This window comes from Eufriesea mexicana, unplaced genomic scaffold, assembly GCF_001483705.2.
Source record: "Eufriesea mexicana isolate 0111107269 unplaced genomic scaffold, ASM148370v2 scaffold47447481205, whole genome shotgun sequence".
In the NCBI taxonomy this organism is placed as follows: domain Eukaryota; kingdom Metazoa; phylum Arthropoda; class Insecta; order Hymenoptera; family Apidae; genus Eufriesea; species Eufriesea mexicana.
Genome location: NW_016908003.1, coordinates 15,993 through 30,383, shown reverse-complemented (window position 1 = coordinate 30,383; position 14,391 = coordinate 15,993). Strand labels below are relative to the sequence as shown.

At 45.7% G+C, this 14,391-nt stretch overlaps 2 protein-coding genes and 1 pseudogene across 2 annotated transcripts; all 3 read right to left on the bottom strand.

Moving 5' to 3' along the window:
* Positions 1-5,018: 5,018 nt before the first annotated feature.
* On the bottom strand, positions 5,019-6,086 carry LOC108552503 (acidic leucine-rich nuclear phosphoprotein 32 family member A-like). Its single transcript, XM_017907092.1, has 2 exons — positions 5,885-6,086; positions 5,019-5,434 (listed from the first exon to the last, which is right to left on the bottom strand). The coding sequence occupies exons 1-2, from the start codon at positions 6,084-6,086 to the stop codon at positions 5,019-5,021; spliced, it is 618 nt and encodes a 205-aa protein (XP_017762581.1).
* Positions 6,087-6,161: 75 nt separating this feature from the next.
* On the bottom strand, positions 6,162-7,598 carry LOC108552497 (uncharacterized). The gene is made up of 4 exons (XM_017907080.1): positions 7,542-7,598; positions 7,239-7,466; positions 6,810-7,181; positions 6,162-6,602 (listed from the first exon to the last, which is right to left on the bottom strand). Exons 1-4 carry the CDS (start codon positions 7,596-7,598, stop codon positions 6,162-6,164), a joined length of 1,098 nt encoding a protein of 365 aa, XP_017762569.1.
* Positions 7,599-12,699: 5,101 nt separating this feature from the next.
* Positions 12,700-14,147, bottom strand: LOC108552488 (NADH-ubiquinone oxidoreductase chain 5-like; annotated as a pseudogene).
* Between the last annotated feature and the right edge of the window lie 244 nt (positions 14,148-14,391).

Sequence of the window (14,391 nt, the reverse complement as noted above, 5' to 3'; positions counted from 1 at the left end):
AGCCTCCGACAGGGTACGAACGCTCTGAATCGCGTCGATCGTGGAACGACCCTGCTGGAACCCGAATTGGCTGTCACTGAGGTCGGGACCCGCGCCCGATAAGTGCTGTCAGGGACAGGCAGCCAGAATGCGCTCGTAGAACTTGCCCGCCTCGTCGAGCAAGCATATCGGCTGGTATGCCTTCGGAGAGCCCGGCGGTCTCCCCGGTTTGGGGATAAGTACGATCTTCGCTCTCTTCCAGAACACCGGGAAGCGACCGGACCTGAGGCAGCTGTCGAACAGCCGTCTCACTCAGACGCCGCACGTCTCGTGGCCAGTGCAAATGCTCAGCCCGGGATGCCGTCCGGTCCGGGGGCGGTGCTCCTCGTCCCCATCCTATCGACCACACGTTCCAGCTCCTTGCGCGACACCTCCAGCTCGACGGCCTACACGACCAGGTCCGATCGCGCTGCGACGGGTTGCACCCTCTCCTCCGCCACCACCGGGAAGAGGGTGCCGATCACCCGACGCAGGAGCTCGGGGTCCATACGCTCGGTCAATGGCGGTGCCCAAGACCTCAATTTCCCCATAACCAATTTATAGGGGCGCCCTCACGGATCGCTATCGAGCGCCGCGAGTAGCTCGTCCCATTGCCGAGGTTTGGCTCTACGGATTTCCCTCCGGAGATCACCCACCGCGGACAGGTATTCGCAGTGGAGACGCGCAATTTCCTCGGCGCACCCCTCGCGTAGTCGCCGTCGCGCCCGAGTGTACCGGTGGCGGGTGAGCACGCACAGCTAGTGGAGCTGCGCGATTTCGCGCGACCACCAGCACACGGCCCCCTTCGTCGGTGGCGCCCTTACCCGCGGCACGGCGACGTCGCACGCGCGCGTCCTCGCCGCCTGTAGCCGTGATATCGCGCCCGATGCCCCCCTCTAACCAGGCAAAGACCTGCGCGGCCGCGGAAAAAACATCGCGGTCGAGGCGCCCGTGCCCAAATCTCGGCGTGGTGGCACGCTTCCCTCCGCTGGTGGGGGTCCCCGACTGCAGCGAGGAGTGACGACTAGCATCATTGTGATATGGAAGTGGTCTCTGAGCGTTTCCACCTGCACCGCCACCCTCCAGTGGGTGACCCGACGCACTGCGGCCGGCGACGCGAACGACAGGTCCACGATGGACTAGCCATTCCACCGGATGCACGTGCTTACGGATCCCCGGTTGAGCAACCGGAGATCCAATCCCGCGACCCAGCCAAGCAGGGCCTCGCCTCTAGTGTCTGCTCGAGGGGAACCCGAAGCCGCGGGGTGGGCGTTGAAGTCCCCCAGGACAAGAACCGGACGAGTCAGGTGTCCGTTAAGGAACCTCACGAGCTCGTCCAGGTACCCCTCGCATGACGAGTGGTCGCGGTTGTGCAAGAAGTAGCACCCCACCACGACAACGTCGTTCCAGGAGACCGCCAAGGAGCCTCATGCCGCTGTGGAGCAGCGTGGGAGTGGATGTTCGCGGCAGCCCCCTGGCACCAATAGCCATGTAGCCATCCCCATCCCCAAACCACTCGTCTTGGTCCGGGACGCGGTATGGCTCGGCGACAACAGCCAACGCAGCGCCCAGTTCCCCGTACGTCTGCAGGAACAAGTCGTGAGCCGCCCGCGCGTGGATCAGGTAGGCCTGGAGCACCATGGACGGCGTGTTAATTATTGCGCCGGGTCCATGACCTCCCCCTGGCTCCCCCTATGTCAGGCCGGATGCGGGCCCGGTGCTCCGCCGGTCGGCGGGCCTTTCGATGTCGCGGTCGCGGAAACGGAATTGTTCGCGGTCGCGGGTATCGATTTAGCGCTCGCGGGCGTAGACACGGACGCGGTACCGGCCGGCGCCGGGCGGGCCACCCACTTCGCCTTTGGCGGGCAGCACGCCTTGTTGCGCAGCCGGTGGTCCGAGGGACGAGGCAAAGACCGGGCACCTGGGTGCCGGCGCGCGGCACCCCACGACGCTTTGTCCCGCAGCGCCGCACCTGAAACAGGCCTCGCTGAGGACCACCGCGAGACACGGGTCTCCGGCCACGAGCATTACCGCACAGCACCCTCACACTAAAACACTCCGGAACCCGCGGAAAACACTCGATGCGGGCGAAAAAATTGGACGATGCAGGAGCGTCACGAATACGTCCGTCTTCCACGAGGACTACCCATCGACCGTGTTCTGTGGCGCCCTGCTGTTCTTTGCTGCTGGGTTGACATTGAGCCCCCGGAGCGGCTAATCCTTTCCGGCGTTGACCATTTGGGTTGGACTCGCGGGGGCAGAGACGCCGGCGTCTCGGCGGGTGAGCTGTGTCTTTCCAGCTCGGGTGCCGGCCTGCAGAGCCGGCAGGGATGTTAGAAACGTCCCGCCCACACCAAGGGTTATCTGTGGAGCTGGAACTCCTGCGTCGATTGGTAGTTACCGTTGAGTATTCTCCGGTAACGCGCTGATTGAGCGTATCTCAACCCCGCGTCCATGGGGGCCGTGTTGTGAATCCCTCGGGGAACGTACATCACGTTAAATCAACCGACACTCGTTGTACTTTGCTGCTATCTGCTGCGGTGGCGATGCTGTTCATTACGGTCCTGTTGAGAACAGGGCTAGTCTGTGTTATTCGGCGCTATTCTCCGCTCGGCTGTGATCTGCTGTATTCCCCTGCGATATGATATGCTCTACTGCACTCTGTTTCGCTCTGTTGCTATGTGCTGTAGTGGAGGTACTCTTCGCTGCCGTGCGGTCCTAAGCAGTGATAGTTAGTACTACACGGTGGTACCTGGAGCGTTAATGCGCTCTGCAGTGCTCTGCTATGATTCGCAGCTCCCTGTTTTGCACTCCGCAGTGCTGTGGTGTGGGGGCTGTGCTATTCCGTGCGGTATTGTCCAAACCTGTGATAATCTAACGTATTCGTCGATGTGCTGTGCTCTGCTGCCCATTGCTGCGCTCTGATGCGCCCTGCTGTGCTACGTTGTGGTTGCGGAGCTATATGGTGTGTTTCTGTCCTTAGCATTGCCAATTTGCTTTACTCGGTGATGTCTGGCACATCTCTGACGTGATGGCGATGCAATTCAGTTCTGAGCTGTCCTAAGTAGTGCTCATGCGTGCTATTCACGGCTATTTGGCGCTCTGCTGTGTTGCGCCGCGCTCCGCTGTGCCCTGGTGCAATCTGCAGTGGTGGCGTCGCAATTCGGTGGTGTGCTGTTCTAAGCGGTTCTAATCTGTGCTTTTCAATATTATTGGGTGATCTATGGTGCTCCTATGTGCTCTGCCGTGCTCTGCCACGCGATACTGTGCCCTGCTGTGCATGCGATGCTATTTAGCCGCGTGCTGTCCTATTCAGTGCCGATTTATGCTCTATGGAGTTATTCGTCGCTTTGCTGTATTCTGCTGCGCTATGCTGTGCTATGCAGTGGTGTAAGTACTATTCTGCGTTTTTCGACGTTAGTCGGCGATTCATTGTGCTCTGTTATGCTAAGCGGCGCTCTGTTGTGATCAGTTGTGCTCCGATATGGTAGCGGTGCTACTGGATTCCTAGCGCAGCAGAGCGCAGCAGAGTTCAGCAGTAGACAGTAGAAACCCGAATAGCACCGAATAGCACATATTAGAACTGCTTGGGGCATTCATGCACCGAAACATATCACCACCACAGGAGAAAGCAGCAGCTCGCAGCAGAGTACAATAGAGCGCCGAGTAATACCGAACAGCACAGATCAGCTCAGCTAAGAGCAGCACCCAACCCAATTCTTGCGCCACTCGCAGAACACCGCAGAGCACAGCAGGGGTCCGATTTGCAGTGCAGAGATTTGTAGACATCACTCTTAGGCATCTGAATTATAGCACCGCACCTGCAGAGAACAGCGGAGCACGGCAGAACGCAGCAGAGGGTAGCAGAGCGCAGCAGAGAACAGCAGCGCACAGCAGCGAGACGAATAGCACCGTATTGTACAAGTTGGCACTACATGGGAGAGCACCGCACCATATAGCAACGCCACTACTGCTGAGCATAACGGTACGCTGCAGGGCCCTGGTGAATGCAGCAGGGCACATTGGAGGATAGTAGAACGTAGCACAGCGTAGCGGAGCGCAGTAGAGAAGAGCAGATCGCAGCAGTGCGCCAAATATCACCCAATAAAATATCACCGTCTAGATAACAGAGCACGGCAGAACGCAGCAGAGCGCAACAGAGAATGTTCGAGAACAGAAGAGTGTCGAGTAGCAGCGAATAGTACACATTAGCACTGCTTATGGCATTACCATAATCAATAGCACCGTCATAACAGCAGAGCGTAACAGAGTGCGTCAGACAACAGTTGAGGAATGTAGATCCCAGAAAACCATCGAATAGCACACATTAGCAATACTTTGAACAACACCGCACCGAAAATCACAGCTTCCAGAGCACTGACAAGCAGGTCCTAGCGGTGTAGAACACAGCACAACAGTAGAACGCCGAATAGTATCGGATCACATAGACTAGCACTGCTTAGCGCAGCACCGCCACAGCGGCAGCGTGCAGCGGAATGCAGCAGAGAGCAATCAAGTTGAGCCGAGTACAGCAGAGAACTGCAGAGCGTAGAAGACCACAGGACAAGATAGTGCAACTGTCACTTGCTTTTTACTTCTTCAATGGACCAGATCTCCATTTCGATAAACTAAAGTACCACTGAATGACTTGGCATCCCTAGTGCTGTCCCATGAAGCATCTGTGTTACAATTTAATCCTTTCTTCTGGTTTGTGTTCCCATATTCCATTTGGTAATTTATTGTCCCTTTCAAATATCGGAGTACTCTTTTCAATGCGTTCATTTGCAGTGTTCTTGGATTCTTGCTAAATTGGGATAAACAACTCAGTGCAAAAGAAATATCGTGTCTCGTTGATACGCTTAGGTACATTAATCTTCCTAGTAGCTCTTGATAACTTTTCTTATCACTCACCGGGCTGCCATCATCTTCTCTCATTCCACGCTTGACGTTTCTGTAATGATTCTATTTCACTCTTTATTGCTTCTATCCATTGATCCCATTCAGGAGTTTGTCGTGCCTCTGTTATCGTAATAAGAATTTTTTTCTTCAACACTTTTCATTGCTTTTTGATTTTTAATCCTTGAGGATTTTCTTACGTTTCTTTGTTCATCTAATTTTTCTTGTTCACGTCTTCTCAGATACTCTTTTACTTTAATTACTTCCTTCGTCACATTCTTCGGTCTTCCAGCCTCTTTGCTTGTTGTCGGTTCCACTTGTTCAATAGTTATTTCTTGATTTTCATTATTTTTCTCTACCCTCGTATCTTCATCATTGTCAATTTCAATTCTTGCATCGTCATAATCGCTGCTTTCTTCATCACTGTCACTTTCCTCGGCATCCATTCCAATTCTTAACTGTCTTTCGTCTTCAATGTCTTCTTGAGGAGCCTCGTTAACGTCTTCATCTTTTTCTACATCTAAATTAACAGGAATTTGTTTTTCATTATCTTCATCTTTACTTCCTTTGTATCGAAGCAAGTCCGTTCCGTTTCATTCTTCATCAAATCTCACGTCACGGTCGCACTTTATATTTTTTGTTTCTGGTATGTATATCCGGTATGTATTATTTTCGTTATATCCCACGAAGTTTCCTTTTAAAGCCTTTACGTCAAATTTCTTCTTACGTTCTCCTTTATTTATTAAATACGCTATACACCCAAATCGTCGCATGTGCTTTATGTTAGGTTGCTTTCTGTACCAAATCTCATATGGTGTTTTATAGTGTACGCGCGATTTAATCCGATTTCGAATGTATACCGCTGTATTCGCTGCTTCTCCCCAAAAAATAAGACTTAATTTTGAATCTACTAATATCGTCCTGGTTGTTTCGATGATCGTAATGTTCGCTCTTTCTGCAATTCCGTTACATTCAGGTGTCACCGGAGGACTCAATTCGTGAATAATTCCTTTTAAATCAAACCAGTTCTTTAATTCTTTTCCTAAATATTCCTCATCATTGTCTGACCTAATCCTCTTCAATCGTAGTTCCGTTTGATATTCCTTTAATTTTATTATTCTTTCTAATTCTTCAGCAGCTTCACCTTTATCCCTTAGAAGTTGTATAAACATCATTCTCGAATAATAATCGACGATACTTACTATGTAATTTTTCTTTCCATAAGACGAGGGTTTGATTGTACCTATCTAATCTGTATGCCACAGTTCTAAAATACGTTTTGTCCTTATAGCATTTTGTCGCGGATGCGGCTTTTTACGTGCTTTTCCTTGTACACATGGTTCGCATACCTTTATCCATGAACTATCCATCCCTAATGCCAGACTTTTTCTTCTCATTTCTTCTACAATTTCTTTATTTGCATATCCTAATCGTTTGTGCTGTACCTCATTTACCGTTGACACCGCCACAGTCCTCTCAAGGTTTATAGATGTCCTCACGTAGTACACATCTTGTTTTCTTACCGCGGTCATTTGAATTCCACCTAATTTGTTGTATACTATCGCTCCATACGTATTGAAATTTACATCGTAGCCATGGTGAGTTATCTTCGCTACTGAAATTAAATTGGAATTCAATTCTGGTACGTACAATTCATTTTTTAATTTTAAATTATTATTGCTAGAAGCCTGTTTGACAATGTCATTTCCGATTCTCTTCGAGGTTAACAGCTTTCCTTCGCTGTCTGCCATACTAATTCGTCGCTCTTCTTTAACAAAATTGTCACAAATTGATTCGTTATTAGTCATTCGGCTTGTAGATCCAGAATCCAATAGTCATATAAGATAATTATTATCCTCACATTCGTTTATTTCATTTCCATTTTTCTCACTCACCTCGTATAGTTTGTCTCTCTTTGAAATTTCGCTTACTCTCATTACTGCTTCTTCACGAGTGTTTAACGAGGAATCTTCTCTTCCACGATATTGTCTCACATTTCCTGCACAATAACCACCATAGAAACTTCCTCCTGTCCCTCTTCTCATTGGTGTTGCGTTTTTCTTACGTTCGCGACAATTCGCCGCTATGTAATTGAATCCCTCACAGTTGAAGCATTTTTCACTTCGATTAGAATCAGCTGCTATGTGTCCTTTGATCACGCAGTTGTAGCAATTGCTGTCTGTTCTATTTCCCTCTTTCACTTTCCTCACTGTTCCGTATTCTTTATTAGTTTTTTCTTCTTTCCTCTTTGCTCTTCTTATTTCTTCCTATTTTAATGCGAATCTTATATCATTAATAGATATATTCCTCTGCGATTCTAGTACCCTCACGTTTGGGTCATACTCGGGTCGAAGTCCTCGTAATACATACATTTTAAATTCATAGTCTTCAACTTTCTTTCCCAGTTGGATACATTGGTTCTTTAAAGCTTCTGTCCTGTTCAAGAACGTTTCAACGGTCTCTTCTTTCAACACTTTGATAATAGATAGCTCGTTAAGAGATCGCGCCTTTAATCCTTTCGTGTCCACAGCCATACCTTGCTTGATTGTTAACTATAATTTTTCAACATCTTTTATTCTATTATATCTCAATAATTGCGCCCTACTCATTGTGTTAATAATAATTGCCCTAGCTGCATGATTATTATCATCCCATTCGTCCCAATTTTTTAAATTTCTCTTCATAGTTTAATTGTCCCTCGACTGGTTTCGTTAATGGTTTTACACCAATAACTTTCTTCCATAATCGCTTTGATCGTACAATTCCTTCTATTTCTTCTTTCCATATAAAATAGTTTGAATCATCGAGCGATTCAACATTTGCGATATTCAAAGCGTCAGCCATCTTCGAAGTTTCTAGAATGTTCTTTAGTATGTTATTAATTATAACCACGATTCTCTGCTACCAATTGTCAGCGGTGGATGAAATTTTAATAACAAACAAGAAGAACAATTCTTTATTTAGTTAGAAAGATTAAAAAGGCAAGTATATCATTTAAATATAATTAATTTCTCACAGACACGTGGATCATAAATGATATGGAGAAAATTGGATGATACTATAATTACTTGCTCTGGACGGAACAAATTAAGGGTGTCCTGCGAGCGCAAAAATTATGGAGAAATGTGATAAATGTGAATGCTCGTGAACATCCAGAGGAAGGAGGATCGTAATATGAAGAAAAATTAAAAGTATGGGACGCATGAGGCGATGACATGTGTGTAGCCAGGGCAGTGACAGCCAAGACAATGAGTATGTCTCAGTTACTGGAACATACTCCTGAAATATTGTACAGAAACTGTGGCACTTGATTCGAGAGAACATGGCTGTGGATAGAGAAGAAATGAGAGTGAAAGCATTGTATGAATTGACAAGTATACGCATGAAGAGAGAAGAAGTCATCGATGAATTTATCAATAGAGCAACAGAATTGAAAAATCTGTGTGGCCAATTAGGTAATCATAGAAAGAGGTATGAAATTAAAATGTATGTCATGCGAGACCTAATGTCGGAGTATTAACAGAATGAAAGAATGTTAGAATGCCGGAGAAGTACAACATTGCGGGACATAAGATATGCTTTAAAGCGAGAATAGACCGGAAAGGACAAGAGAAGGGACAACAATGTAACGAAAGACTTTGAAGGTGTCAGGAAAGTGAAAGACAATATAAATAGTGACGTGAGTTGCTATAAATGTGAAAAAGGGAGACATAAAGCAAATGCGTGTAGTGGCAAATTAAAATGTTAGAATTGTCAGAGATTTGGTCATGCAACATATGATTATAATGAGACAAAAGGACATAGTACTCCGCGTGGTAGGGGCTACGGAGGAGTAAGTAACGATAGAAGTGGAAATGCATCTGGACGTGGCAGGCAGGATCTAATGATTATGACTACCGATGAAGTAATTATAGCTGTACATAAACAAAGGTATGAGATACCCAGCAGTTTAGAATAACATGGAACGTACAAGAATATTTGAGACACATTTCGGCTATTGAATTGCAGGTCAATAAGTCACATGACCCATGGTTCAACGATATTTGAAAAAATGGGAGATGAACAACCGATATATCAGACTGGCTGTTAAAGAGAGGAAAAGGTTAAAGTGACGAGGTATATGTGAGGATGAAATATAGCAAAAAGGGTATTGAAAGAAGGGTGAGACGAAAAAATCTGTTACATATCCCAAACTTAAATGCAAGTTTGATATCTGTTTCAAGAATCACAGACTATGGTTATAATCTCAAATCTGAAGAAGCAGTTATCTATTAATCTAAACGATTACTATTTTTAAAATTTTTTCAATCATCTTTGGAATTATTAGTAAATTATTCTTCTTTCAGTCATTCATTTAACGAATGTGGAATTTTATAATCAAATAAATGAAATTTTAATATGACAGGAAAGTGTAATGAATTAAAAATCCCAGAATATTTATATCAATCCTAAAATATATTGATTAATTTCAAGCCGATACAATTCAATTTGATTAGAACTTTTAAATATTTTTGAAGAGCTTACAAGAATTTCAATGTTGGGTATTAAAAGTGATGCAATTCCTGATCAAATAAATGAATTTAATTTATTTTGCTTATGTGCAGGTTTATAGTTTGGTCAATTTTAAAGAATTTGGTTTGGAAATCATATTTCTGTACCAATTACGTTCGAAAGAACATCGACAAAATATGTTACAAGCAGCATCAAAAGTAAAATTCAACTTATTTTGCTTATAAATTAGTTATATTTTGATGTAGCGTTAAATTGCCATTTTAAAATTAATATTAGGCTATCCTTTTCACTATTTCTAAATTATATGTCTTGTTGCGGCCCTAGGACCGCAATGTACCAAGTCAAGTGTAGGCCTGCTTTATACCTCTACTGTAAGCACCACTTGACTTGCACATGCTCAGCGAAGACTACCTCACCGCTGGAATAGACCGTGACAAGGTCTGATAAATTATCCTCTTAGACGATAGGCGTCAGATCCTAAATTGTTCAAACAACCACCATCACCGAAGGACACTGAAGTTGACTTACACACCCAATAGCGTACCAACCAATCAGAAGACATTCGATCCCAATAAAGCTACTAACAGGGCATTCACGAGGAATTCTCTCTAAAAAGTCCATCACGACGACACCAGCATCATCGCTCGAGACCTACCAACCACTCTGCCAGAAGACTGTCATCTACAGTAGGACTCTCTGCAGTTGAACACCCACCAGATCAACCTCTATCAAGTTAGAGTTGGCGGCATCCAATGCAGCATTGCCACAGCAGCATAACGGGCCTTACAACAATGTGAAACTCCACGAGCGTGCTGCAGTGCTCGGAACGCAACATTTGGTCCTTCGAGCCGGATTCGACTCAAGAGAATCTGCAACACTGTGGGCCATCGGAGCCGGATCCGAACATTTGAATCCGCAACACTTGTCATTTGAGCTGGATTCACATACTTGAATCCACATCCGGATCTCCACGCGGAATCTGAAGCAACGGTCGCGATGAACCATCGAACCATTATCTGAGCCGATTCCAGAGCCAGTGGACACCTGGAACGACAAAGCTTGACACGCATCGCAAGGGGCAAACTCAACCCCTCGAGGCCTTCTCCACTTTCCCATCGGGGAACGTTCAGCATCACGAAGCAGCTACGCCTGGTCATCATCACGTAAGATTATCGCCATCCTATCAATCCTCCGAAAACTTGCGTCAGGTTAGCATTGTCACTCGCAACCGCCGATAACACGCGCTCACTTTCTCGCAAACGCGCTAGATTCAAAAGCAAATTAACGCACTTCGCAGAATGCGTCCCGTCATGGGATGTTTATGGCGCTGAAGAAATTGGAGAAATGCGCCTCAGAATCACAAGCATGGAAAAGGACTACAGAGCACTAGAATCGTCTCTGGAGAAGCTTGAATTAACCGCGTCCAACGAGGAATTGGAGTCACGTTTCACAGAAAGTGCGGAACACGATGATACCTATCTTCATAATCTGTCTCGCACAAAAACATTGCCGCTAAATTCGACTCGCGAAACGCAGAGCCGCCGCTGACGGATTGTTAAACGACGGTCAATTCAGCATCACCGCTCGCGGTATACAAGGAGCCGCAAGTCAAGCTGTCGACTATGCAGTGGCCAACCATCTGGGGGTGTAATGAGGCATGGACGAGTTCCTGCGACGCGTTCAATGCCGCGGTGCATGACAACCCACGCTTCCACGATGCGCAGAAGCTCATATATTTGCGGTCCTGTCCGACCGGGATGGCTGCCGAAGGAATAGGATCATTAGAAGCAACCAGAGCGCAATATTCGGTTGCGTGGAATCTGTTGGAACGGCTGTACAGCGCACGATGCGTCGTATTCCAATAGGATTCAAGTGCTTTTCAACCTTCCAGCAGTCACTCGATTCAACGCAGATTCCTTAGGAGAATTGGTGGATTAAGCGACTAAACCTTATCATGCGTTACAAGCCCTAAATTAGCCATTCCTCGAGGCGCTCACGATACACGCGATAACACCTAAGTTAGATGACCGTACTCGACTGTTGTGGGAGGAACGAATGCAGAAGGAGCGTCCTCGACTTCCTACACAACTGACGGAAGTTATTAGAAACCTCGCGGCACGAAGGGTCTCAGAAATCTGGCATAATGAATACTCGTTCATTTCGTAAACCAAACACGAGCTCGAGATCACAAACGATACGCGCCCATTCCATCACCCAGATGGCATGTGCCCTTTGCAAGGGCAACCACCTCACACAAGCATTCGCGAGCATGATTAATGCCACATTAGCACTGACTTTTGCATTGGTAAGGGGAGCAAGGTTATGCACGAACTGTTTACGCGTCGGTCACGGAGTGCAAAAATGCTTGGCAAGCAAATGTAGACGTTGCAACGGACGCCTCCATACATTATTGCATGAGGAGCAGACGGGCGAGACGCAACAAGCGCATCAAGTGAACGTTTCGGCTCTCAAGGCAACCCAGGGGCGCAGAGGTTGTGCTATCCATCGTGGTCGTCTACCTTCCGGAAAATCGAAACAAACAGCTACCGTGCCGGTTACTCTTCGATTCCGGGCCACAGTCCCACCTTATTACCGAACGGTTTTCGAATAGGCAAGGCATTCCCCATCACCGCGTAGAAGTACCAGTAACTGGAATTACACAAACAACCACTTTCGTAAGGAAAGCCGTGGAAACGCAAATTCAATCGCTTACAAGCCCGTTCACAGTCGACGCGACCTTCTTGATCGTGCCACAAATCACAGAAATGCTACTACCGCGAGTGCTATATAGGACCGACATCAAAATCTCCCTCTAGCCAACACCAACTTCAACTTGCCGTCCGAGGTGGACGCATTACTAGGCGCCGAGGTGTCCTTAAAGTTATTCTGCGTCGGGCAGATTCCCACTCCGGGCAACGCAATCACGCTACAGAAAACCAAACTTGGCTGGATCATGGCAGGCAAACTCCCACATGTAAATAGTCAACAATTCACTCGCTGTCATATAGCTCGCTACGCGTTACAACGTCAGCTCACGCAATTTTTGGAGGTCAAAGGAACTCCGCGATCCTTATAAAAGTTCTTAATATTATCAATAATATTTTACAAAAATTTATTAGATTATCTTCTTTATTATAAATAAAATTTAAATTTAAGTTATTGTTTAATAAAATTATTATAATTCGAGGTGAAGATGAAATCATTAAAATTTTCTAATTAATAAATTAGAATTTCTTAACAAACTTATTCTTGAAATTGAAAAATTTTTAATTATTAAATCTTTAGAATAAAATCCAACTGAAACAGGAAATCCAATTAGTCTAAATAATTAAAAAATACAAATTAATCCTTTTATTGGATAAATATATAATACATCATTATAAAATTTTATATTTTGATAATTTTTTAAATAGTGAATATAACTACCAGCGCATATAAGTATTAAATGTTTAAATAAAGCATGAATAAATAAATGTAAAGAAGCTAAATTATTCAAGTTTAGTGATAAAGTTCTTACTATAAATCTTAATTGCCTTAAAGTTGAATATGTAATAACTTTTTTGATATCTAATTCAAAATTTGCTGAAAATCCTGACTATAATATTGTTAGTCTTAAAAAAAATTAAATTAATCTTCATATATTTAATTCTAATAAGTCTATATAACAAATTATTACAGAAATTCTACCTGTAACTAATGTTGATGAATGAACTGAAGTTGAAACTGGAGTAGGAGCTATTATTGCTGTTGGTAATCACGTACAAAAAGAAATTTGTGTAATTTTACCGAAACTAACATTAATAATCAACAATCTCCTCCTTCCCTAGGGGCTGCAGAACCTTGTCGTAGGAGACATCCCTGGTATGACCGGCGGTGGAGAGCTCAGGTCAACAGCCTGGGACGTCGCCGCCCGGGCCATAGCAGGGCTGTCTCTGGTTGAGGAGTCTCAAGAGATCATGAGATAATCCTAGCCGAGTGTGCAAACAAGCAGCCTCCATCTTTCACAGAATGAGAGAGTGTTGGGATGGAAGCACTCTCTCACATGATATAAAACACACCACAACACATACACAACACACTACACCACAATCCAGACAAGACACAAAGCACTATACGCGTTACACTGCCCAATCATTCACCCATACTCCACGTGAAAATGTAAGACGGAATGGGCATAGTATGAACGGGCTGAGGCCGGCGGCCTGTGGATATTCCCCTCAGACTAACCAAAGGGAGAATAGTGAACTCCCTGACCGGGGTGATGCGCGATGTTCACGTTACATACCTAACCTCTGCGTTAGTAATATTAGAGAGCGTAAGACCCTTAGGCGGGCAAAGTCCTAATGAAGGCGCACGTTCAAAGTGGGAATGACCGCTAACGCACTCACTGTCTGGAGCTAATGGGGTGGTTGAAGCAGGCTTAGCCGGATGCAGGTATAAAGTATTATCTGATCAGTACTTGTACTCGATGTTGCGTAGAGAAAATCGCACACCGTCTAGCCCGAGGTTTGGGAAAGGTGTCGGAAGCATAGACCCACTCGACAGGGATATTGTTAAACCTCTTGTTTCAGTATTGCGCGAGCCTATCCCGTAAACGTTTTCGTAGAGTCACTATATGTCGACAGGACAGACCATTTGACAAGCAGCTTATCGGCTTCGGCATCCATAACTAGGGACAACTCTAGGCGGGGATAGTGGCCACACTGCGGTGTTGCTCCCATGTCGGGCGAACCGTCTTAGAGACAAGAAGACTTGCAAGATGATGACTGAAAGCAACCAAAATCAAAACCAGAGATAATGCATGCAAGACAGTCAAGAAAAGTGCGCCCTACCCATTAACGAGCTCCTAACGCAGGGGCTTTCAAAAGATTCTAAAGGACAGGCAGGAGGAAATCAATAAAATGGGAAAAGCTACGGAGAAACAGAAAAATATATCCATTATAGTAGAATACGTCGTGAGGGCAC

What these genes read in the sequence shown, in the direction of transcription:
- LOC108552503 (XM_017907092.1), bottom strand. Translation starts at nt 6,086, where the DNA reads ATGTTTATACAACTTCTAAGGGATAAAGGTGAAGCTGCTGAAGAATTA. An exon ending in TCCTCCGGTGACACCTGAAT is followed by an intron (nt 5,435 to 5,884) that starts GTAACGGAATTG and finishes CTGTTAATTTAG; the next exon opens with ATGTAGAAAAAGATGAAGAC.
- LOC108552497 (XM_017907080.1), bottom strand. Translation starts at nt 7,598, where the DNA reads ATGAAGAGAAATTTAAAAAATTGGGACGAATGGGATGATAATAATCAT. An exon ending in AGTATGACCCAAACGTGAGG is followed by an intron (nt 7,182 to 7,238) that starts GTACTAGAATCG and finishes GCATTAAAATAG; the next exon opens with GAAGAAATAAGAAGAGCAAA. An exon ending in AGAGAGACAAACTATACGAG is followed by an intron (nt 6,603 to 6,809) that starts GTGAGTGAGAAA and finishes ATTGTCAAACAG; the next exon opens with GCTTCTAGCAATAATAATTT.